The 24,209-nt window shown below is 40.8% G+C and overlaps 1 protein-coding gene across 1 annotated transcript in view; it reads right to left on the bottom strand.

Annotated features, from left to right (window-relative positions):
* LOC140237738 (probable acyl-CoA dehydrogenase 6) overlaps window positions 1–24,209 on the bottom strand; it is a 30,049-nt gene that overhangs the window by 3,484 nt on the left and 2,356 nt on the right. Inside the window, exons 2-7 of the mRNA XM_072317666.1 lie at window positions 20,820–20,940; window positions 20,103–20,232; window positions 8,593–8,699; window positions 6,973–7,140; window positions 5,593–5,766; window positions 2,052–2,213 (exon numbers count right to left, since the gene is read on the bottom strand). Coding sequence (XP_072173767.1) covers window positions 2,052–2,213; window positions 5,593–5,766; window positions 6,973–7,140; window positions 8,593–8,699; window positions 20,103–20,232; window positions 20,820–20,940 — 862 coding nt within the window. The remainder of the gene's footprint in view (window positions 1–2,051; window positions 2,214–5,592; window positions 5,767–6,972; window positions 7,141–8,592; window positions 8,700–20,102; window positions 20,233–20,819; window positions 20,941–24,209) is intronic.

Below are 24,209 nucleotides of genomic sequence, written 5' to 3'. Positions count from 1 at the left end.
CAGAATATGCGAAGTTGGCACGCCGTCGACTGAGTCGGACGTGCGAACGTGGCACATAAAGAGTTATGTTAAAAAGGTACAACTGCAGGTATATTCTACAAATCTCTTCTCTTGCCAGCTCTCTACATGACAAAAGGGTGTATCGAGAGATACACCAATTTGCGATCAAATTTACCCCCCAAAAGTATGAAAATGATTTAAAAATAGCTCCAGTTACGTATCTCAGGAACAAAAACTCTAGAATATCCAAGAATTGTCTTAAATCTATGACCTCAAAGACCCCAGAATTGGGCAAATTTATAAAATCTGCATTATACCCTGATACATGCTTTTGCCATATCATGGCTGAGAAGAGTTGATTAGTTCAGCTGCAGATGACCGATCCAGAAGGACTGCAAGATGTACAAATGTATGTCCCGTTTCTATGTGAATTGACAATCTTTGATCAAAGATGGTGATGTGGTCTACAAATGAGCAAATTGAACTACAGTGTAAATAGGTTGGAGTGGATGGGACAAGTTTCCACAGTGGATAATGAACCAAATTTAACATTTAATAGGAACAGGTTAATGAGGTTCACTCTTCAATGGACAAAATCCATCACACTAGTGCATGCAATGTAGTGAAATCCAAGACTGTCGGGCTAAATCCATGGAGACTGAATTTGGGTGGTGAACGAAACTGCAGTAAGTGTGCAACAGTTTCTTTATCCTGACACACAATTATGTTCCACAAGAAGGTAGAAGTTTATGCCATGTGATTTCAGTGACTGTCTGATATGTACTTCCATGGACATTTAATAGTGTTCAGTACTAGAAGTGTATGCCATGTGATTTCAGTGACCGTCTGATATGTACTTCCATGGACATTTAATAGTGTTCAGTACCGGAATTTCATCTGTCATTTTCAGTCACACTGCAATATCACACTTTAAGTCACAATTCTGATAACATATAATTCTTCTGGTGTATACAGGTAGGATTCCCAAACTCATAAAGCTATTGTGTGAGATGGCAAGATGGTTTTGGCAATTACATTTTGCAGCGGTAAATTATACTAGTCAAAATATGAACTTGGGAAGTATCATGTTCTGTCAAACCATGACAGGACATACAGTAAACTGCCATGGCTGGCTCTAGCAATATGATCTCCTCATTAAATGGCAGTATAAGACCAGGAAGTTTGGGTTTGTAATAATAATGAGTGTGTGTCTGCAATACTGAACACAGCGCTCTGCATGAATTGTATTACTTTTTTGTGCAGACAGCCAAAGCCAGTAAGCTGCAGCATTTAAAAATAACACAACATCTCTATCCTGGTGTACAGTGTAATTATTCTGGGCAAAACAGTCAACACTGGACAGGTCTTATCATCAGTGGAAACAACTTGAATTGAACTGGATTACTGGTAAACTGACATAAAATGGTGTATCCAGCTGTCAATGGATCAGTCTGAATTATTTTACTGATTCAAGCGAAATACATAAATGGGCTCATGAGCAGTGTGAGACTTTGGATTTATCTGACACGGAAAATGATTAAGACCTGAATGCTTGTGAGCCAGCTAGAATGTAGCCTTTTGACAAGGGCTTGTGACTGAGGAATGAGACTAACTTGCCACACTGTGCACTGCGAAAAACGGGTGAACACGAAACTAAGTGGCGCAGCCACGAAGCGTTTTCTCACCTTTTTGTTTTTTCCTGCGGCCTCGCGATGTATGCGAGTATGAATCATTCATATATTCATGAGTCACATCACAGCTGGTATGCTAATGTGACATGTCAATGCTGGCAATGCAGGCAGTATTATTCAGTTTCTCAGACAAAAAGGGCTGGTTCAGACTGTGAAGGAAGGGTAAAGTTTAGTATCCCCGTTCACACTTGTTATACCAAATAGATACAACAGAATAAAAAATAATCTGGCTATACCACAAACACAAACAATGCACTGCCGATACCACTTCCTTTCACTCTGTCACTTCAGATTACCCTACAACTTTTCATGTGAAAGGGTATTGCATCTCAGAAAAGGACCCTCAAGACCAGCCCCCACCTGTTGCCCGGTAGACAAGCGACCTTAGAAGCTCCGTCTCCGTCTTGAGCTCGGCCAGCTTGAAGTGCACCACCTGGTTGTCCAGGACAGGCTTGCCGAAGATCTTGCGCTGCCGGGTGTACTCGATGGCGTCATCGATCATCAAGTCCAGGGGCAACAGAGCTGTGTGTGTACAGCAGCAGAAGAGGAAAACAACATGGGAGTGGTAGCAATCAGTGATACCCCCATTCCACAGAGATTTTTTTCTCATTGGTCACTCATCAGAAGCAAAGTTTGTTGCTTCCGGCCACCCACCGAAGTGTATCGGATCGCAGTGCGATGAATCTGATTTGTTGGTCGACTATCAGGTCAGTGCCAGACATGTCGGGTGGTGATCCAAAGAGGCAGAATCATCTGATGAGGATCATGTGCAACATGTCTGACACTCACCTGATAGTCGACCAGGACCAACCAAGTTGCACTGGATATATCAGACTGCCATTGAATATGCACTGTACCTCGGTGGGTAGCCGGAAGCAACAAACTTTGATTCCGATGAGTAACCGTTGAGAAAAAAATCTCTGTGGAAAGTTTGTGGAAAACTGAGAAAAATAAGGATGATTTTAAATCAGCCATCATCTCACTTCTTAATATTCACATGATAAATGTTGTGATACGTTCCAGATGAAGTCTTTAGTTCAAGCTATAATGCATTACTCACTGTTACAGATTGCCTAGGCATCTGTGAATGACAGCTATCACTTTCTTGTTTGCTTATCTGTTTATTCTTAAAATCTCTTGTCCCTTCAAAAGGGGAGTATGATGAAAACATACAAGTCAAAAAAATAAATCTAAACTATAAAACACCATGCTTTTAGGAAAGTTTTCCTTAACTTGGAATGAAAGACCAGGGAATCTGTGTTATTATTGTATTCTTTTTTGTTTTGTTTTAAAGGAAAGCCATTCTCTGAAGAAAGCTACACCCAGATCATCTCAGGATTGATAGTGCTTTGAACACTTTACTTTTCCATAATAGGCAACAATGACGACACCAAAAACACTTATCAGGGCCCCATTTCATAAAAAATTGATGTGATAGCAACTCTTGCTGCAATGGCAAGTGTCATGGATGTGACAAGAATCCTGACCAGCTTCCTCATTGGCTGTTGCTACGAGAAGTTGCTATTGTAGCCGAAGTTGCTATCCTAACATCTTTTATGATGGGACAATGGTCACTTTGACGGTACAGTGTGCGGTTACAGTACACTGTATGTAGGGCTAATATCGCCAGTCATGAGAAGTGATTATGTTAGACTCTGCATCAAAAAAAACCAACAAAAAGTCACCAGGCATGGATTTTTAGTTAAAGGCAGATTCTGAAAGAGTAGACTCTAAGCTTTAAAATGATGTATAACTCAATTCAAATGGACTCCCCTAACCTACCTAAATACTGGAAAAGTGTGAACTGAGAAAAGAGGCTCTGAAATACAGGGTCTATTCAAGTGCTTAATCTTTACCAAGCTGTGATTGTTGTGTGATGAAAGGGGCAAAACACACAATGTAAACCACTGGAGCAACAACAATGAAGGGATTATAAGATTAAGCTGAAATTGAGCATGTTCTATTAACACATTCTGTCCATGATTATTGCCAACTTCCAAAGCAGTAGCATTATCCTTTCAAAAGTTATTAGACTTGAAAGTGAAGAATGTGCAAAGGATTTCAAGAAAAGAAAAGGGGCCTCTAAGACATACTTGTATCTGATCATTCTACTCCCCCCCCCCCCCCAAAAAAAAAAAAAAAACAAGAGACCCGCAGGTCTAGCGCTCACCTGAGTATCGCAACTTCACCTTTCACGCAGTCACTAATCTAAATTATTCACAGCTCTACTAAAATTTGACCAGGCTTCTCAAGTAGAAGATGAAAATGTACAATAAGGGCCGAAATTTTTAAAGATTCCTTAATTTGGGGGGATTGGGGGCCCCCTGGGGCCCTCTGGGTGGGGCATGCCCATTTTGATAAATTGAGATCCTGACCCCCTAGGGATGCTACCTGCCAAGTTTGACAAAAATCCATCATGAGGTTTTCAGGAAGAAGATGAAAATGTACAATTCAGGCCCCCATTTGGACCTTCCCAACCCCCCCCCCCCCCTGCCCCCAAGAGGGGCACCCCTGGATTTGCTATGAACAAACTTGAAACTACAGTCATTAATGTACTCACTCATAGTATTATCTTAGCTCTATAACTTCTGATTCTAGAGAAGATTTTTAAAGATTCCTTCATTTTGGGGGGTTTGCCCCCCCCCCCCCCCCTGGGGCCCCTGGATGGGGCATGGTGCCCATTTTAACAAATTGAGATCCTAACCCCCTAGGGATGCTACCTGCCAAGTTTGGTGAAAATTGGTCATGGGGTTCTCAGGAAGAAGATGAAAATGTATAATTTAGGCCCCATTAGGACCCCTCCCCACCCCCCTCCCCTGGGTCCCAAGGGGGGCACCCCTGATTCTGCCATGAAAAAAATTGAAACTACAGTCATCAATGTACTAACTCATAGTATTAACTTAGCTCTATCACTTCTGGTTCTAGAGAAGAAGATTTTTACAGATTCCTTAATTTTGGGGGGTTTGGGCCCCCCTGGGGGCCCCCTGGGTGGGGCATGGTGCCCATTTTCACAAATTGAGTTCCTAACCCCCTAGGGATGCTACCTGCCAAGTTTGATGAAAATCGGTCTTGGGGTTTTCAAGAAGAAGATAAAAATGTAAAAGTTTACGGACGACGGACGACGCACGACGGACGAAGGGCGATCGCAATAGCTCACTTGAGCCTTTGGCTCAGGTGAGCTAAAAAAGGGTTGTAGAAAAACTGCTGAAAACACACTTTCCCATTCATGTTTTTATTCCAAACTAAAGAATCACGTACAAGGATAGCTCTTTCAGAAAATATGAAAAACTCAAGATTCACTCGGCTGATCCAATTCACCTATTTTGAGTCCTCACGTGAAATCAAGGGGTGCGACTTTTTAATGGTTTTGTGCTGCACGGTCACATACATCTCCTTTGATTAATCCTCAATTCTGATTGGTCAAAGGTGCAATCACTAATTTTTTGCTATACTGCCAAGCAGTCAGCTAGTAGGCTGGGTAAGATGCGTGTGTGTACATGTATATGTTGGACGCATATCTACTACGGTTGTATATTTGCGCATTGTGAAATTACACTTCATGTAATTTCTCTGGCCGGTAGCACAACAACACCATTTAAATGCCTATTGAATTTAGAATAGCATTAACATTTTGATGCGGTACATACAATTAAAACAAATATTGACCGTTTGTTTTGGGGGGTCACAGATAAAACTATTTGCCCTCGGTGATTTCTCAATGGTGCTATATGCCCTATGACTTCATCTTGGAGCATAGCACTGTTGGAAAGTTAACCTCTGGGCAAATAGTTCTAAACTGAGCCCCTCAAAGCAGTCAATATTTTTATGCAATACAACAGATAGTGACTGTAGTTTGCCCAAAAATTATCACGAGCGTTTCTAAGGTTATCTGTCACTCAACCTGCAGCTGCTCCCCACAGCCGCTCCTCCTGAAACTGCAGCATCTGATAGAGGAAGCCTGCCCCCTCCTGGCCAATCAGGTTGCTCTGTGGAACGCGCACGTCTTCAAAGAAGATCTCGGCCGTGTCAGAGGAGTGCATGCCTATCTTGTCGATGTGTCTCCCCCTCACAACACCTGGAACGAGTAGAATTGGGATGCAGTCAACACATGCATTAAAATATATTGGATCACATATGAGCATTCACATTTTCTAGCTATTCTTGTGCATTTTCAGTTATGTGACCGCCCAGCTCAAAACCCACCAAAAGAAGGCCACAATAGATTTTCAGTTTTCCACTTGGTTTAAAAAAGCAAGCTCTAAGCTTAAAAATGATGTGATGTATGACATGGTTAAATTGGATCATCCTAACCCATTCCAAAGGAGATTGAAATATCTCAGAGTTAGGAGGTGCAGTTTCTTAGAAAAGGGAGAAAGAAGGATTTAAAGATAATGGTCACACAGGTGTGCTGTGTAGAAGCATCATTGGAAACATGTTCTATTTCAGAGTGAAAGTATTGCCTGTCCAAAAAATTTGATCCAGAAAAAAATGCTAATATTTCAATTTCGATTTGTTTCAAGCTGTCCAATTTTGACAGTACGTAGAGAAAAGATTACTCTCCATGGTGAGACAAACTTTTAAAAACTTGAGCCAGTCTTACCAATAAAATGACATATTTTGGTTCATTACAGAGAATCATAATCTGCGACTTTTTGTGGGTTTTGATCTGGGCAGTCATTTATACATCTCAAAGCTTCTCCATCACATTCACGGCTAACACTAAAACTCTACATCCTCATCAACTCTTACGTGTACGGAGACAATATTTATTGATTAAATACAATAATGCAGGATAAACTCAGAAAATTTCTAATCAAAGATTCTACAAGATTGCACACATGAATAGAGTTTTTCTACTTCCAATTTGGTTTAACAAAATGATAGTCATTCATAACAGCAACTGAAATTTGTGAAAAGTAAAATTTCTCAGTCTTTGTTCTGTCCAAATAAAATCATAATTATGCACACATTACTCTCTAAATTATGTCAACATTCACATAATAGCATAGCTTATCATTCAATGGCCTTTCACTGACATCAATATTACTGTTACATTACTAGAATTACTATCATCGTGCTCGTTCTCAGTTTCGTCCTCATTCTTACTTTTTTATCTTCATTCTAGTTGTCATCACTGTCAGTACTATTCTATCATCATCAAAGATCATTTTTCAAGAATAAACCCAATACCATGGCACATCAAATGCTTGTTTAAACCCTGTGACTACATGTATCATCCAGCCTCCTCCTCCCCCCCCCCCCCAACATCTGGTGTACCCACCCTTGGAGTTCATCGGCAAAATGATGAGGGACTTGTTCTTGTGGGCGGGGCCCTCTCCAGTGTTGGCCAGCAGGCACATCCAGTCTGCCTGGTGACCATTGGTGATCCACATCTTGCTACCATTGATGATGAAGTCATCGCCCTGCTTCTTTGCAGTGGTGCGAATATCTTGGTTGACAACAGAGCAGAGGAGAGAAAAAAACGCTCAGCAGCTGGTACACACCACCATTAAAAGCAATTGAATGAATTTATACAGCACTGTACAATCAGTTATTGTACGATCCTTCGTGCTTTTAAATGAACATCTCATATACACACACACACACACACACACACACACACATACACACTAAAGTTGCTGTCATCTATAATTGGCGATGCACAAAGCAATATCTATGATAGAACCATGTAAGGTATTCACCTGGTCAAACAAGCAGTTCATTAACACAACAGAAGCTATCACTGAGATACTGTAAAAGTAGATATTTTCGTGCGAGTAATTTTTCTCGCTCGGCCAGGTAAGATGAATTTCGTGTATTTTCCATTCCGCAGAATGAGTATATTAACTACTTGAACACATGGCATCAAAAAATATGTATATACATGCTTTCATTTTCGCGCTAGCTTCTGACTGCGTGAAATGTGCAAAAATTTCCACTTTTACAGTAAAACTGTATATTCCAAAACTTTTTCATGTCCTATTTCTATTAACTCTCACTGTCCTGCTTGAATGATTTTACTTCATTCTTGAACATGTAGTTGAGTTGCCCTTTAACCCTTTCTGTCCCAGACTGTTAGACAGTGGGTATTATAGAATGGGTAGGGAGAATCCTGCGATCTCATTGGTCGAGAGCTATGTGTTGATTTGTACTGGCCGCACGCTGAGTCACAGTGGTAAACATGTTATCGCGCACTTGTAATAAAGGTTCGCGCACTAAGCAAGCGTTCGCGCACTCAGTACGAGACGCCTATTGGCTAAAACAATCATGCATCAGCTTTTACTGGATGCATGGTTCTGAAGAAAAACCATGCGTCCAGTAAAAACTGATGCATGGTTTTCGGGCACTCGTCTATGGCAAGCCAAAAGGAAATACACCCAGTAAATTTGTCATCGGGTAACACGATAGAAAAATGGGTTTTTGGCAAGAAAATTACCCATTCTATAAAACAGATGACGCACATGTCTTTTGATGCGTCAGTCGGAATATAGTGTGCATGCAGTAACTATGGAATTTAGCCTAAACCCACTCGGCTTCGCCTCGTGGGTTAAGCATTCCATAGTTACCTTGTGCACACAATTCCGACTGACGCACTCAGACCTGTGCGTCATTTGTATACAGCTCTATGGTGTTTTCTGTGCCAATAGGCACTCAAAGCACACAAAGGTTTAAAGCAGTATACTGTAAAAGTGGAAATTTTCGCGGTGTTGAAATTTTCGCGCATTTCGCGCAACCACAAGCTAGCGCGAAAATAAAAGCACACAAATATTTTTGCATGCCATGTGTTCCAGTGGTTGATGTCTTGATTCCGCGGAATTAAAAACACGCGAAACTCTTCTTACCTGGCCAAGCGCGAAAAATTAGTAGTGCGAAAATATCCACTTTCACAGTAGACCCTTACTTGCTACATCGGAGCCAGCCACTGGTTCGCTCACTCCAAGACATGCCACCATATCACCAGCTATGGTTGGGGCGAGGAATGTTCTCTTTAACTCGCCTGACCCAAATCTACAAAAATGCAGAGGAAAGCAAGAAAATAGATGTGATACGAACAATAATAAATATCAGCATCACGTCAACCACCGTGCATTTATACAGTGTGTATATTATACGGCCCTGCAACACAAAAGCACCAAATTTTTGAAAGAGCAGCCTATTCTAAGCTTTACTGGAAATGTCGCTATGGCGACTGGTATGCCTCTGCCATAATGCATGATTCTCCTAATAGGTCTATAGTACATGTGGACAATGTGTGATTACATTTTCACAAAATTGGCAAAATATCAAAATGACAAGTTTGTCACAAATGTGTTGAATGTTCACCTTCCTTGACCTAGGTTTAATTGGATGAATAGGAAAGCATGTATTTGGGGATTTGAGGACTTTAACTTGACTTTGACCCATTCATAAGTTTATGCATTGAGTAATTTTCAAGGTATGGAGAAAAAGTGCAATTTCTGTAGTGTAAAGTACATTGTTACCATTTTCATCTGGCCTTTGACCCTAAAATTCATAGGATAATCACTGTCAGGCAGAACATGCATAAATGTGTAGTAAGTTTCAAGATGACTTGAGCCACTTCAGAGATATGGAGGAAAAAGTTACTGTAGTTCAGCACTTTCCCTTGATCTTTGACCTTTTGACCTTTGAGGCCAACAAAAAAGAAGAAAAAAAAAAAAAGTTTCCAGAGAATTTCTATTAGGTTATACATGCATATACCAAGTGTTAAAAAAAAATAATCCTGCTGGCACTGCATAAATATGAGGGAAATAGTAAAATTTTGAAGTGTTGCCCTTGACCTTTGTTCCCTGACCTTTGACCCCATGAACCCTAAATTCTCTAGATAATCACTGCCAGTCAGTACATGTATATATCGTCGCTGGGGCGACAAGACCTTGTATCTGCAATTTTGGTGAAAATGACTTTTTTTAGGGTTAAGTGATGTCCTGTCCAAATCCCAACTGTCTTACTCCAAAAATGAAGCCACCACAGCATGTCAAAGGAAAGGCTATCCCATTCGCCACAGTGCTTTGGCCGCCATGTTTTTTGGCTCTCCTGAACATTTGACATTTTGTAGATACAAGGTCTTGTCACCCCAGCGACGAATTATACTATGTTCCATGAAGATACCTTGAACAATTTCCAAGGTACGGAGAAAAAAAGTGAAGTTTTAATATTTTCACTTGACCTTTTGACCTTTGGCCTTTGACCTCATGACCCCAAACCTTTCATAAGAGAATCTGAATTGGGTAATACATGTATACACTAAGTTTCAAGAAAATATCTTCAGGCATTGCATAGATATGCTGGAAATAGTGAAATTTTACGTATTTGACCTTGACATTTTGACCTTTGACCTTGAGCATGTGCACCCAAAAGTAGATAGGCACAACTTCACCCCCTAATACACATACATGCCAAGTTTCATTAGGATACCTCAAAAGGTTTTTTAGTTACGCTGTCCACAAAATTCATTGCGGACGGACGGATGGACGGACGGACAACCCGAAAACATAATGCCTCCGACACCACTTTGTGGTGGAGGAGGCATAAAAAAAAAATGTAGAACTCAATACACATGGACTTTACTAACCCATCTAAATAATGGATAGAAAGTGCACACTCTGGAAAAGAGTTTATCGAGAAAAGAGGCTCTGTAGTTAATTTAAAAGGTCTATTCAAGTGCTTAAAATCTAACCATGCTGTGTTCTGTGCAATGAATAGGACAAAAAACAAAAACAACACAAGATCCTGTAAAACACTCAATGGCAACCACAATCAATGGATGACAAGATTTAGCTTAAATTTTGTTCACTATATTGGCACATTCTTGGCATGACTAATAATAACTTTCAATGGAGTATCATCATCCTTTCAAAAGTTATTAGAATTGAAAGCAATGAGAGTGTAAAAGATTTTTTGCAAGAAATGAAAGAGGCCTCTCTGACATACGTAGGCCTACCTACGCACAATATTCTATACTTGTTGAAAAAAAAAATGCTCTGGAAAAACTGTGAAAAAAAAACACAACATCCCATCTGTTTTACAATCCCAAACTTTAGCACTGGAAATGTACAAGAAGAAATGCTCTTTCAAAAAATATGAAAAAAAGGAAAAAAGATGGACAAGGCTGACACATTACACCTATTTTGAGTCCTCACATAGAATCAGGTCATACATCTTTTTGTTGGCTTTGCAATGCATGGTCACATACAGTATCATATAATACATACAACGGTATATTCTGTCAGAGACAAACAAAAGGACTCTTTGTTTCTTTGCATGCACCATAAACATACTAAAAAATGGCAAAACTTTTTCCGACAATGAATGGTTTACAAATTCTGGTAGCCTCTACTTTCACTACAATTTCTATTTTTTTAAACACTTGCCCTAGATGAGAACACCCATGATGCTTTGTGCTTTGTGTGTGCTTTGTGTGTGCTTTGTGTGTGCTTTCACACACAGTTTTGTTTTTAACCAATTTCTTCAAAAATGAGGAGTTTCAGGAGATGGGTGCTTCACTCCCTAATGCTGCTCTTGACCCTCAAAGTAGTACAGTACAAGTGTATTTAGCACTGATTTTTCCCATTTCTCTTTTCTTTTTTAAGTCTGAGTTGCAAGACAAGGCAATCAAGACTAATGACTTCTGATAAACACAATCTACAATTGGCAGCAAAGAATGCATGCAACAGTGTACAAGAACAAGTCCTTGTGACTCGAGGCACTAAAAAAAAAAAAAAAAAAAAAAAAAAAGGATTATTGACGGTTGAATTCTGAAATAATCCTGTGTGATAAATGGCTATCACCTGGTCATAAATAGCTCTGCTGACACTGCAGTCAAGTCAAATTCACAGATTGCCAAAAACAGCCAAACAAAATTTATAAAATGGGTTCAAGAATGTAGCCAATTGGAAGCGCTGAAATGAGTCACGTGTGCTTGTATTAATTTCTCACTAACATCCACGGCCGACGTCACAATGTTTGCACTAGCAGTGCGCACTCAATCAGTTGTTACAAGTGCGTCGCGCGCTACTATACGCGCTGTCAATCCTGTAAACAACTTCTAGTTCGGGCTGCCGGCCGGCCTTTCTTGTGTGCATGTGTGGCGTACGTATACTCTTATACGTACAGTACTTATATGTGCGGGATTTCCGAGTGCGACATGTTTGGGACGATCATCTTCGGACATCTTGATCCACAAAGGTACGTGAAAAATGTTTTTAGTTTTCGACCCATTTTATAAAACAAATGATGCACAGGATTATTTCGTGGCGTTAGTGGAGACGCAGCTCACTCTCGGGTATTTACAATGTAGTGCAACATGCACTCGGCTCCGCCTCGTGCATGTTTCACAATTGTAAATAACCTCGAGTGCGCTACGCCTCCACTAACGCACTCTATCCTGTGCACAAGCGCCGGAACACTTCTGGTTTTGGGGGGGGGGGGGGCAAAATGTCAACAGGGGTACATTGTGACGATGTGAGATCCTCGGCGCGGGAGCGAAGCGAGTGAGCGGGGGGGGGGGGGGGGGGTGGGGGTGGAAAGGGGGATCCCCCCCCCCCCCCACTGTAGGGAGCTTTTGTAAAACAGGGTACAAAAGTCACGTTTATAGACCATTTAAAGCAAATTTCTAAGGAATTAAACATAGTGAAAAATAATCACTGCTGTCACAAATGTACACACAAGTAGTTATGTACATGTATCAAGGCTGTATAATGCATGGTTGTTTTAATGTGTATGTACACAGGTGGACCAGAATAATGGAGAACATTCTATATGATATAGATATAGTACATACAGGCTGACCAGATCAGTGGAGAATTTTCTACGTGGTATAAAATGTAGCTACAGTACATGTATGCATGTGACAGGAAATACATTATAGCTCACTCAATCTAGAATGATTTCACCCATTCCAGAAAATTCTGGGAAGTGCTTGCATGTTTGGCTGAGTGAGGCACTGTCCCTGTAGCCCAATGTGATTGGTAGTTAATTTTGGCAATGATGTTATGCACATAGTTAGGCAGTGAGTCATCCAGGATTCCTGGAACTTGGACTTGCTAGTATGTTCAGGTATGTGGCCCCAGGTTGGAGAAAATTACAGAATGTACTAGAAAGGGGTGAATGGATAGTATATAAGCCGGAGAAATTCTGCAGTAGGCAGAGTACCCAACACCTCTGCTCTGAGAGTTACGTCACTTCTGGCTCTGAAGCGACTTGTTATAGTCAGTCCTGTGTTACCTGCTGACCTGCTATACAAACTGTGTTTGTGGAGATAAGGCCTGGGAGACATTTTGCCTGCAGAGAATTAATTTGCCTACGTTGGAGATAGACTCCATATTTTAGTGTCAACGGACATTATTACGGCAAAGCTGTGACGGGCTGGATTCCTTGCTGGACATTATAAAGTGAATCATCATTCAACGCATCAACTGGACGTGGTCGTCATAACGTTTGGATTTTGCACGTTTCGCCGTGGACATACACCTTGTTTATCGTGGACTTTACCCCGGATTTATAAAGTGGATTATTGCAACCAGCGCCTTTGGAGTTACGTCGGAGGAACCATTCATCGGTGCGTCAAGGATCATTCATCGGTGCATCGAACATCGTATCTGGACACTGTCAAAGGATTACTTGCTTTCAAATTTGGCTGTAAGTGATTTCACTACCGATTTATAATTGTTTTATTGATCATTATTGTACTGATGTGAAAACCGATTACGAGTCTGTACCCACAATATCACTGTTAATAAACCGCCTGAACATTAGTTGATTGTTTCTTTTGTGCGATCATTCTCAGAGTGATTTTGGTCGTAACAGTGCGAAGGACTATGATTATTACATGCGGGAGTACATAATAATGTGATGGTGTGAGATCCTCGGCCGAGGGAGTGAAGCGACCGAGCGGGGGGAGGGTTCCCACGGTAGGGACTTTCTGTAAAAACAGAGTATAAAAGTCACGTTTATAGAGAATTTAAAGTAAATTTCTAGGGAATTAACATATTGAAAAAATCAGTCGGAAGGACTATGATCATAACACACGGGAGTACATTAATATTTAATAATGTGATGGTGCGAGATCCTCGGCGAGGGAGCGAAGCGACCGAGCGGGGGGAGGGTGTGGGAGGGGGGATACCCCCTCCCATGGTAGGGACTTTTTGTAAAGAGCATTTTAAATTAGATTTCTGAGGAATTAAACATAGTAAAAGAAATCACTGCAAAGGACTATGATAATAACTTATGAAAACTTTTCATTTTACTATAAGTACGGGCAGAACGAGAGAGCCACTTTCACTTTGCAATATATCTGAAATGTACTCATTAAAAGCTTAAACGTGATCGCATCGTTCGAACAATAAAAAATATTCTTATACTGCTAGAAAACAAAGAAGAGAATGAAAAATGTAAGGTTTACTAAAGGTATGTTTCAGCGGGCACACTCAAGGACACGAGGCTACCATCTATACACTAAATTTACTCATAAGTTCCTATTAGTGTATAGATTCAATACTGTATTTTGTTAGTGTATTATAATTTTCACCCCGTTAGGGGCGAAAATTTTTGCATTTTCAGTTATGAAATTACTACATTTAGACAAGAAATATGCCTTGATTGTTCATTTTGGTCTATAAATCAGTGATTAATTATTTGTTACAGGGGGCACGGGGGGGGGGGGGGGGTGAAAACTTGTTTTGCCCCCCCAACATTTTGTTTGGTGGGGCATCTTATCTCCCCCTCCCCTTTCTCTCTCTTTAGCCATACTACATGTACATGTACAACACACATGAGATGTTACAAAGTCTGAGATACATGTATTGTTTAACAGAAAATGACCCAAGATATGACATTTTTCAAGTGTGCAGACTTTAGATACAATGTGTATCCATGAGCAAAAGGGAGAGATAAGCTGAAGAAAAAACAATTATGATGAATGTAACCCGTGACATCCATAAATAGCACAAGCACATCCACATCACCAAAGTTCTTGAGATATGCAATCTCAACATCAAATGTCCTTTGTATGTTATTCATACACTTTACACGATCTCCATGTGATATCATCATCGCCAATGGGGTTGTGCATTGACTACATAATTGTACAAATTTACATGTTATACAGCAGTGATATGTAGCTACTATACAAGGTGTACAGTATGTCTGAATATTTTTCAGACAGGCATTAACCCATTGAGGACGGGCTGATCTTGCTTCAACATGCATTTCCCACAGACACTTGCCGAAGTATACTCTGGACTCGTCCTCAATGGGTTAAAAATGATCAATTACCCTGCCCTACAGTAATGTCTCGTGAAAACCATTTGGGAATTGCCATGGCAACCCCATTTTCAGCCATCCTCCAAAGAACTACAGTTTTTTTACCACCCAGCATCCCTTGTTATCCACAAAAAGTCTGATTGGAGTTTATCAATATTTGTTTCCATTTGATACAAATATCTTTAAATAATGATTTATAATAATTCATAATTTTGTCTGAAAGCTTTAATTACTGGGACTGTTCTGAGACATGAAAGGATTATTTTATATCAACTTCTACATCACATTGATCAGTACTGAAGGTTTTATGAGATTTCGTACATAACTGTTTGTAGGTATTGCAAAATGAATTTCTCTAATCTGCCCACAATTACAATGTATAGCATACATCAACTGTCCATGCAGATATTCTGGTTTAATCACAACAGCACTAATTTTTGTCCTTGGTAGCATGTTCAGAACAACGAGTTAAAGTTTTGAACCACAATTGTGGTGCTATCAAACCCAATCAAACTGCAGCACGAAATACAGCCGTATTCTTCCATGGACCAACAGCAGGGTATTATTTAAGCTCATTTTCCCCAAGACTCACAGCTAAGCTTTTAGTTCAAGGTATTGTTCCATGTGATAAAAGGTAACAAGATACATTGTAACAGTATAATATGTGCATGAATGTGAACAATCAATCTGAATAAATGGTATCTTAGAAGTATTTAGATAAGATAATCTTGGTCATTGGACTGTAAGCTCCTTGGCATAGTGTATTCCATATAATGTAAATCATATCTTTGGTACACAAAAACACTTTTGTTTGCATTTACTGTCTTACATTAATTACTGCTCTCCATCGGGACTGGGATCCCGATGCAATCCCTTTTTTTTTTCTTTTCTTTTCTTTTGCTCAATTTTTCACTAGTAAATCATATTCACTTCTGGTCAGTTTTCCTTTGCTTGCATTTTTTAAAGTGAAAATCTGAATCTCTCATCTCAACCTAAAGTGAATCATCCCTTTAAAGGTAGGGGATACCTTTTACAGACCTCCCAAAATGCAGCAAAACATTAACATATGAACCTCAGGGGACTTGTTTAGGCCACTGCTGAGAAATTTAGAAGTCAACAGTTATCTATTATTTGAATAATGCACAAAACTCAACTACTCAGTAGTTCTGTGTGTCAGCCACACTTAAGCCTTTTTGTTGCAGTCTTCTGTATCTTTTATCTATAAACACAAATCTAAAAGTGTAAGAGCTGATGTAATAACATATAGAGTGTGTGGCAAGAATGTATATAGAAATGTTTGTAAGTTTTGATGAACTTTCTTCACAAAATATACATGATGGACACACATGCAGTGCATGGGTCTGCAAAGGTAGCCTAGTTTAATGTACTGGAATTTGCAGTGAGCCCCGAAAAAAAAAAATTCAATTCAAAATCTAACGGTCAATAAAAATGTACTAAATGTTACCTTCCACTTTCAATACTTTATGGGAGTTTCTAAAATGATACTCTCTTCAACATACCACTGTATTTATACAACTCTTCATTTAAGGCATGCAAATGGGATTCCCTACCTTTAAGGTGTGATCAACTGACCATTACAATGTAATTGGAAACTCCATAATGCAGCATGTGAGCTCATCTTCCATTTGCCCTGTGCATGATACTCAACAAAATCTCACTTTTTTTGTTTCAATTTTTGATAATGGAATATATTTTTTGCTCGCAGATGTTGCATGAAAAATATTTACAAAGATTGCTGTGTATTTCAAAGGGTGCATAATGTACTGTATGACTGGAAATTTACTTGATTGGAAAAGTTAACCTTTTTTGTTCTACAGATCAGAGAAAGTGGGGAGGGGGGGGGGGGGTCCAACATGACTACCCAAAATTGCTTGTGAGTTTGATTGGTCACACCATCAGAAAATCATAACTTTCTTAGTTCTTGTCAGAATTTGATCACACTTTCATTATCCTGTTCTGTTATTTTTTCTGCTTAAATCATTTACATACATATCATATGTACTAATTTTTCAGGGTGGATTTTCCCCTGAAAAAAAAGAGAAGAATAAAACATTTACAATTATTAAACACCAACATACACTGTAGCAAACGAAATGGTCAGTGCACTCTGCTTACAAAATGTAGATCTGATAATTGTGTTAGCATACAATCTTCCTGTTATACTATAGTCATTGTAACCCAATATTGAGACAAATGCAGGCATACATAAACTGTAGTTCAACTTAACCTATTGAGGATGGGCTGATTTTGCTACAACACACATTTCCCAGAGACATTTGCCCGAGTATACTCGGGACTAGTCCTCGTCCAATTTAAGTGACTGGAGCACCAGCACAAACTGGTAGTACTGAGTGCCTGAACTTTCAAGTTGTTATGATTTTTGGCAAAATTGAATAAAGACCACATGGTACAACATATGGGTGTAGCACTTAATTATGAAATATGAGGAAATCAATCATTTGACACCATCACCAATACATCATGAGCCATTGTATGATCGTTAAGTGACAGTAACAATTAGCTTCAGCAATGTGGGCATATGCTGTCAACCCTTACTGGAACTGTGGCTTAAACTTGGTGCCTCTACAGTTGTTATCTTCAGTGGTACACACAGGGTGGGTATATTTGTACATTTGTACACATACAGTGTACACACATACAGGCATGATAATGCCCAGAGCTGCCCAGGGCAACTAAATTCACTGCGTATTGCTAAATAGTTTACCAATTATAGACATGTGCCATAAATTGGCAACTAAAGTTTAAAGAGTATGTACTGAAAAAAAAAAAAAATAGATGGAACTGGTTAAATTCACTAAAACTGCACAAAATCAGAAAACAAATCAGAATTTGTCAATTTGAGAGAGAAACATGAGCTGTAATCTATACTTTAAAAAAAATGCTCAACTAATTTGAGAATGAATAAAAAAGATTCTCTAGAAAATCATGCAAGCTAAATACATATGAATAACAAAGGATTAAAATAAAACAGATTGCTTCTCTACATAGTAAAGACACTGATAAAAGGTGAAATTATGATAAAAGATAGTGTACCACCCTACAAAATATAATATTTCATCTTTGACTGATACAGACGTCTGTAAACTAACTGCTAAGGGAAATCAAAACCCAAATATAAATTATATGGATTGAGTGAAAGCAGCAATATTTTAATAAAACACATTAATTAGTGAAAGTTTGAGGAAAATTGGACAATGGGTTTCAACAGTTATGGATTTTTAAAGTCTTGGTGCCATCATCACTGGATAAGAAGACTACTATAGTTTATGACAACATTATAAAGAAAATATATGGAGAATATCAGATATCATGAAAAGTACACATTCAATAGACTATTTACTGGCATATCATTATGATAGCGGGTGATGCAATTCCCCCTGCTTTCTGAAAGAGGTACAATGTAAGTCAAGTGTTCTTTCACTATGCCAGAAAAAGTCACATTTTCTTTGCATTTTCTATTGTTGTCCATACATAACATCATGAACTGTAGTAGTCTTCTTACACCTAGCTATATAGCACTGAATCTTTGATTTTCCTCAAACTTTCACTCATGTATTCTACTAATATTGCTGCTTTCACTAAATCCACATTTATATTTGGGTTTGGGTTTCCTTTAATGAATAGATATTACCAAATCTTCTTAATCATTATTGTGGAGTCAAAAGGGGCCTGAGCTTTCGATCCTAGCAGAATCTTTGTCAGAGACAAAATGACAAACAGGCAGGGAAGCAATTACGTAATAAGACAATACACAACAGACACAGTCAGAGGAGGGCTAGGGATACAGAACAAAGAAAACAAAAGGGATGGGTTGGAAGTCAAGGGCAAGGAGGACAACAAGTATAAAAGGAGGTGAACTAAAGCATGAAGGTGGACAGACAAAAGGTAGAGGTGGGTGAGTGATGATCCCAATGATCATAGGGGCAGGCTGTGAAGGATATGGATGAACAGGGAGGCAACATCAAACAAGTACAGAGGGATACTAAGGAATAGGGAAAGAGTGAAATAGCAACAGCATGAGTGAAGGGGTGGGGGCTGAACAAACAGCATGCCCTAACCTGGTGCACAAAGAAGAGGCAACAAAATGAAAGTGAGAGTAAACCAACTACAGCAGGTTACTATATAATGATAATAAAAATAATTATTAATTATAACATAATAATCCCTAAACATGTGATCCTGCATCACAAAACCAACAAAAAGTCAAGAGACATGGATTTTTAGTTAAAGAGCAGACTCAGCTTTATAATGATGTATAGCTTAATTCAAATGGACTCCCCCAACCTATACGGTTGTACCAAAATACTAAAAAGACAGCATAATATGCTCTGGAAAAGTGTGAACTACCTGTACATTGTAGGAAAAGAGGCTCTGAAGTACAGGGTCTATTCAAGCACTTAATCTTTACCAAGCTGTGCTACATGTGCAATGAAAGGGACAAAGCACAGGATGTAAACAGCTGGAGCAACAACAATGAAGGGATTATAAGATTACGCTAAAATTGAGCATGTTCTATTAACACACTCTGTCCATGATTAATGCCAAGTTTCAAAGTGCTCAGTAGAGTTATCCTTTAAAAATATTATAGACTTGAAAGTGAAGAGTGTGTAAAGGATTTCAAGAAATAAAAGGGGGACTCTATGACATACCTAATCATTTCATTCTCCCCAAAAAAAGGTTCTAGAAAAACTGCTGAAAACACACTTTCCCATTCATGTTATGATCCCAAAGCAAAGAATAATGTAGAAGAAGAATAGCTCTTTCAGAAAATATGAAAAACTCAAGATTGACTCGGTTGACCTATTTCATCTTTTTGAGTCCTCAAGTAAAATCAAGGGGCGCAACTTTTTGTTCATTTTGTGATGCACAGTCACATATGGGCTCCCTGTTGGACTGAGGCACATCACTACACCCTGAGTAAGTTTGGGTGGATTACTGAGTGCTGATTAGAAACATAACAAGTTAAGCCAAGTGGATGGTCACAGTAAATAACTCGTAACAAGTTTTTCAGTCAAAGAGCACTATCACCTATCAAGAGGGTGGCCGCATGAGAGGTGTAATCCTCAAGCTTCAGACTGCACTCTATACCTTGCCAGAGCTGGAGTCGCCATATCTGTCTGGACACCTATCGCCATGGGAACCCCTCCACACCTGATTCCACCAAGTTCTTCTGCAACAGCCACGCTGTAAGTGTAGTCTAAGCCAAGTCCACCATACTCTAGTGAGGAAAGACATTGGAATGGAGAAAAACCATTTTTTTCTTTTCACCTGAAAGAAAGTCAAAGGGGTAGACTTGTTTCATTTTAAGAAGCACAAACTGCAACAAAGGTAGAGCAACTGGATGCCAAGTTGACATGATAGCCCTGGGTCATGATATCACTTTAATCCATTGAGGATGAGTCCCAAGTATACTCACGCAGGTGTCTGTGGGAAATGCGTGTTGTGGCAAAATCAGTCCGTCCTCAATGGGTTAAGAAGCAAATGAGATTATAAACAGTGCATCTATACAGAATAATGCATCACATGTTCATACATTGGCCCGAATTCTCAAAGCTGGAATAACTATTCCGCGGAATAGTTATTCTGGGGAATAAGTTATTCCACCTTTGAGAATAGATTCCGGGGAATAAATCGCGTCATTTTACGTCACGAGGGCCTGATTTGCATAAGAGGCGTAATAAATCGGCGGAATAAGCAGTGTAATAAAGTTATTCCACCTTTGAGAATTCGGGCCATAATACAAAATAGACAAACAACAACTGTAAAATGAATCTCGCAGGCTTGGGCTAGTACTCAAAGACTTACCTGTTGGTCTTGAGACCCCCAAGAAACCTGCTTCTCCTAGCGTCTTCATGACCTTATGGGCAGGAAACTGCTTCTCTTTCTCCCACTCATCTACATAAGGATTGATCTCTTTTTCGATAAGCTGGAAAATGTAAAAAGACAGAAAACCCAAAATGAAGGTGATTTGAAAAAAAATGGGAGAAAACCCAAAATGAAGGTGATTTGAAAAAAATTGGGAGTTCACAAATGATGCAGACCCCTGAACTACAGTACAAGCGATGCCTGAAGGCTGTACTGATCATTTGATGCTCTGCAAATTTTAGTCTGCACTAAATCACATGGGTGACGGCATTTCTTTACCATCTGCAGCCTACCGGTACCTGGTTAATACAGTGTATCTCATGTATTGAGAGAATAAAAAACTCCGGTTTGGATATTTTTCAGCTGTATCAATACAATCTTGTACAGTGTATCTTTTATGGACTCATGTAGTTTTGTCATCAACACAGAAGGTTATTGCCTGTGTCCTTGTAGTAAAGCTTGTACTTTACAGAAGTAATCCCTTTTGCAGCTCATTTCGGAAGCTAAACTGGGATGGGGTGCGTGTGCAGTAAATGACTGACCAGACAGTGAAGTTTCGGAATTTTTGCAATTAAAAGTGAAGGTGCAAGTAAAGAATAATTTAATCAGTAAAAATGAATGCTTCAACTTTGGTGATGATAGTAGTATTTACACTCTGTCAATACCATATTTCACCAGGATATGATGTGTTTTGTGAATTAGGACTTATACGACAATTTCAGGGGTGATTGGCTTTGTGATCTAATACAGTAACAACCCCAGCAATGCAATGGGATTAAGAATATGGCTAATCCCTTTTAAAGAGAAAAAAAAGTTTGTGTAATTTTTCAACTTGGAGACAATACATTTCTGTTATGTGATGGAAGGCATTAATTGATCCCGAGCTGGTCACTTCACAAAATAGAAACATTGTTAAATATATGAAAGGCATACTCAGTGAATAGTTTTTTATACAATATGTACCCGACTTATTTGACGCAAAAAGTAATCATGACTCCAAGTACTAATGCTCATCCATGTAGATCTACCTCATAATATTAATTTTATGGAAACATTTAAGGCATGTAGACAGTTGCAGATGCATACTTATCCTCATCCTTTTATGCCACAACAACTAGAACTTGGAACATGTGCGCAAAGCATAGTACTAACACAGTGTAGCGGTTTCCAATATCTCGGTATTTTTACTGTCTGGCTGCTGTCAATTATGCTGTCTGACAACCCAGCATTCTGTCAACATCCACGCGAGCTTTCTTTGTGCGCCGGCACACGACAGGTGCGCACTACATTCTTCGCTTTTGTCATCGTACCGAGGTACGCGTATTTCACATTCCAACAGTAGTCGGATTTTCATAAACACACATCTTGTTTTGCTGTCACGGAAACAAGCTACCAATTAGTGGCGAGCTGTGCATTCTCACCAGCCAATTACCACTCTCAAAGCTCCTGTCCGTGACATGTTTTCTCCGACTTCGCTGTTTCATTTTCCACGCTTCCTCACTTCACGATTAGCTTTCATCCCGAGAGCACGTCCTAATCGTTGGAGTCACTCACGTCCGCATACTACGTCCGTATACTTCACACGTCTTCTCGCGCTGACGATACCTCGCGCCGTGGACTGGCACTTCATACGGATTATACAATACGGATTATCACACTTTCCCGGATTTCGTACTTCGCGGCATTCGCTACTTTTCATCGCGACTCGCCCTTTCTTCAGGCTACACTCCAACCTGGGGATCTTAACATCGCTACATTCAACGCGACCGGCGCCTCGTTACATCGCTGCATTCAACGCGATCTGAACGCGATCGGCGCCTCGTTACATCGTTGCATTCAACGCGATCTGCGTCCCATCACATCGCTGCTTCTGTCCTGCTAGCGCGTGGTCTGTGGTGTGCAGACTCTACCACAACCAGCTAGGGGACCGTGCAGTTCTTCTATCCAGCGCTCCAGCTGTGGATCGACTCTACCCTCGCTTGTGCTAGCCGCGGCACTCGGAGGATACTCCACGCTGCTGCTGGATATTTTGTACATACTTCTATGGGACACTGTCGTCTTCGGACACCCTTAGTGCATTCGGAGTTAGTCCATATTATTTCGGGAAGTGCAATACAACCTACAAGGACACTTTACACCTTTTCTGGTGCCCTAGTGCATTCCTCTACTGATACGGTCGCCTACCATTCCTGCTGGTGGTGCCTTCAGCTCCAAGTCCCGTTAGCCACTCGGTGAGTAATAATTTAGTTAGGTATTTCATCATAGGCCCGCACCAAAATACCTACATTGGTGACCCCGACGTGATTCGAACAGGCAGCCACGCAGTCCGACGTGATCGTATAGGGCCAACTTCACGTCCCATTCTACACGTCCTCACCCTTCACTTCGACGAATACAATGGCTACCACCAGCCCACCGGCGGACGTCATAGCGAACCTCACGGCGCAGGTCCTGCTGCTAACAGAGCAGCTGTTCATACTGGTAGCACGCATGGACGAACGACGGTCTCAGCGAACATCACGCCGTTCGCAACGGAAATACCGTCCTCGTCCCCGTCAGCGGTCCAGAGGCGGCAACCGCGGCCATGGAGGCGGGCCGCGCAGCTCGCCGCGGAAGCGAACTCCTTCCGAAATCCGACACGCTGGCAGCGAGTGCTACTTCCATTGGAAGTTTGGCGACGACGCCCGGCAGTGCTGCTCACCCTGCTCGAGGCGAAAAACCTCAGCCACTTCCAACGCACCAGGGAAACAGCTCAGCCAGACTTCAGCGGCAACGAGCCCCTCTGGCAGCGACACAACTGGTCGCCGATCTCCCACTTCGGATCGACAACACCGGGCTGTCGAACACGGCACACACTCTTCGACCGTCACCGGAGCTGAAGTCAGCGCCCTCCCTCCTTCACCCTCTAACAAGACGAAGCCCCCGCCTGCACTGCACTTACAGGCGGTGAAGCCCCCCGTCACCACTCTCGGAGAGCGTTCGTTCACGCCCGACTTTGGCCCGCGTCGCAATCTTCGACGCAATCGCAAGCGGAACACCACATCCCACGCTCCCGCTCGTCCACACAACTCCACGCGTGATCCCAAGCATCTCACTCTGGAGATCAACGCCAAAAGGGAGACAACCACGACGAGCATTCCGCTCACCACACCGCGGCAACAGCCTACGCCTGTCCCTGCCAGGAGCGCAGCGAGCACACCGAGCGTCCCTCTCACCATCCCGCGGCGGCAACCTACACAACCGCAGCAGACGACACGGCAGCAGCCTACACAACCGCAGCAGACGACACTGCAGCAGCCTACACAACCGCAGCAGACGACACTGCGGCAG

The sequence above is a fragment of the Diadema setosum genome, chromosome 14 (genome assembly GCF_964275005.1).
Source record: "Diadema setosum chromosome 14, eeDiaSeto1, whole genome shotgun sequence".
Classification (NCBI taxonomy): domain Eukaryota; kingdom Metazoa; phylum Echinodermata; class Echinoidea; order Diadematoida; family Diadematidae; genus Diadema; species Diadema setosum.
The sequence above is the reverse complement of the archived record's forward strand: the minus strand, read 5'-3'. Positions and strand labels throughout refer to the sequence as shown.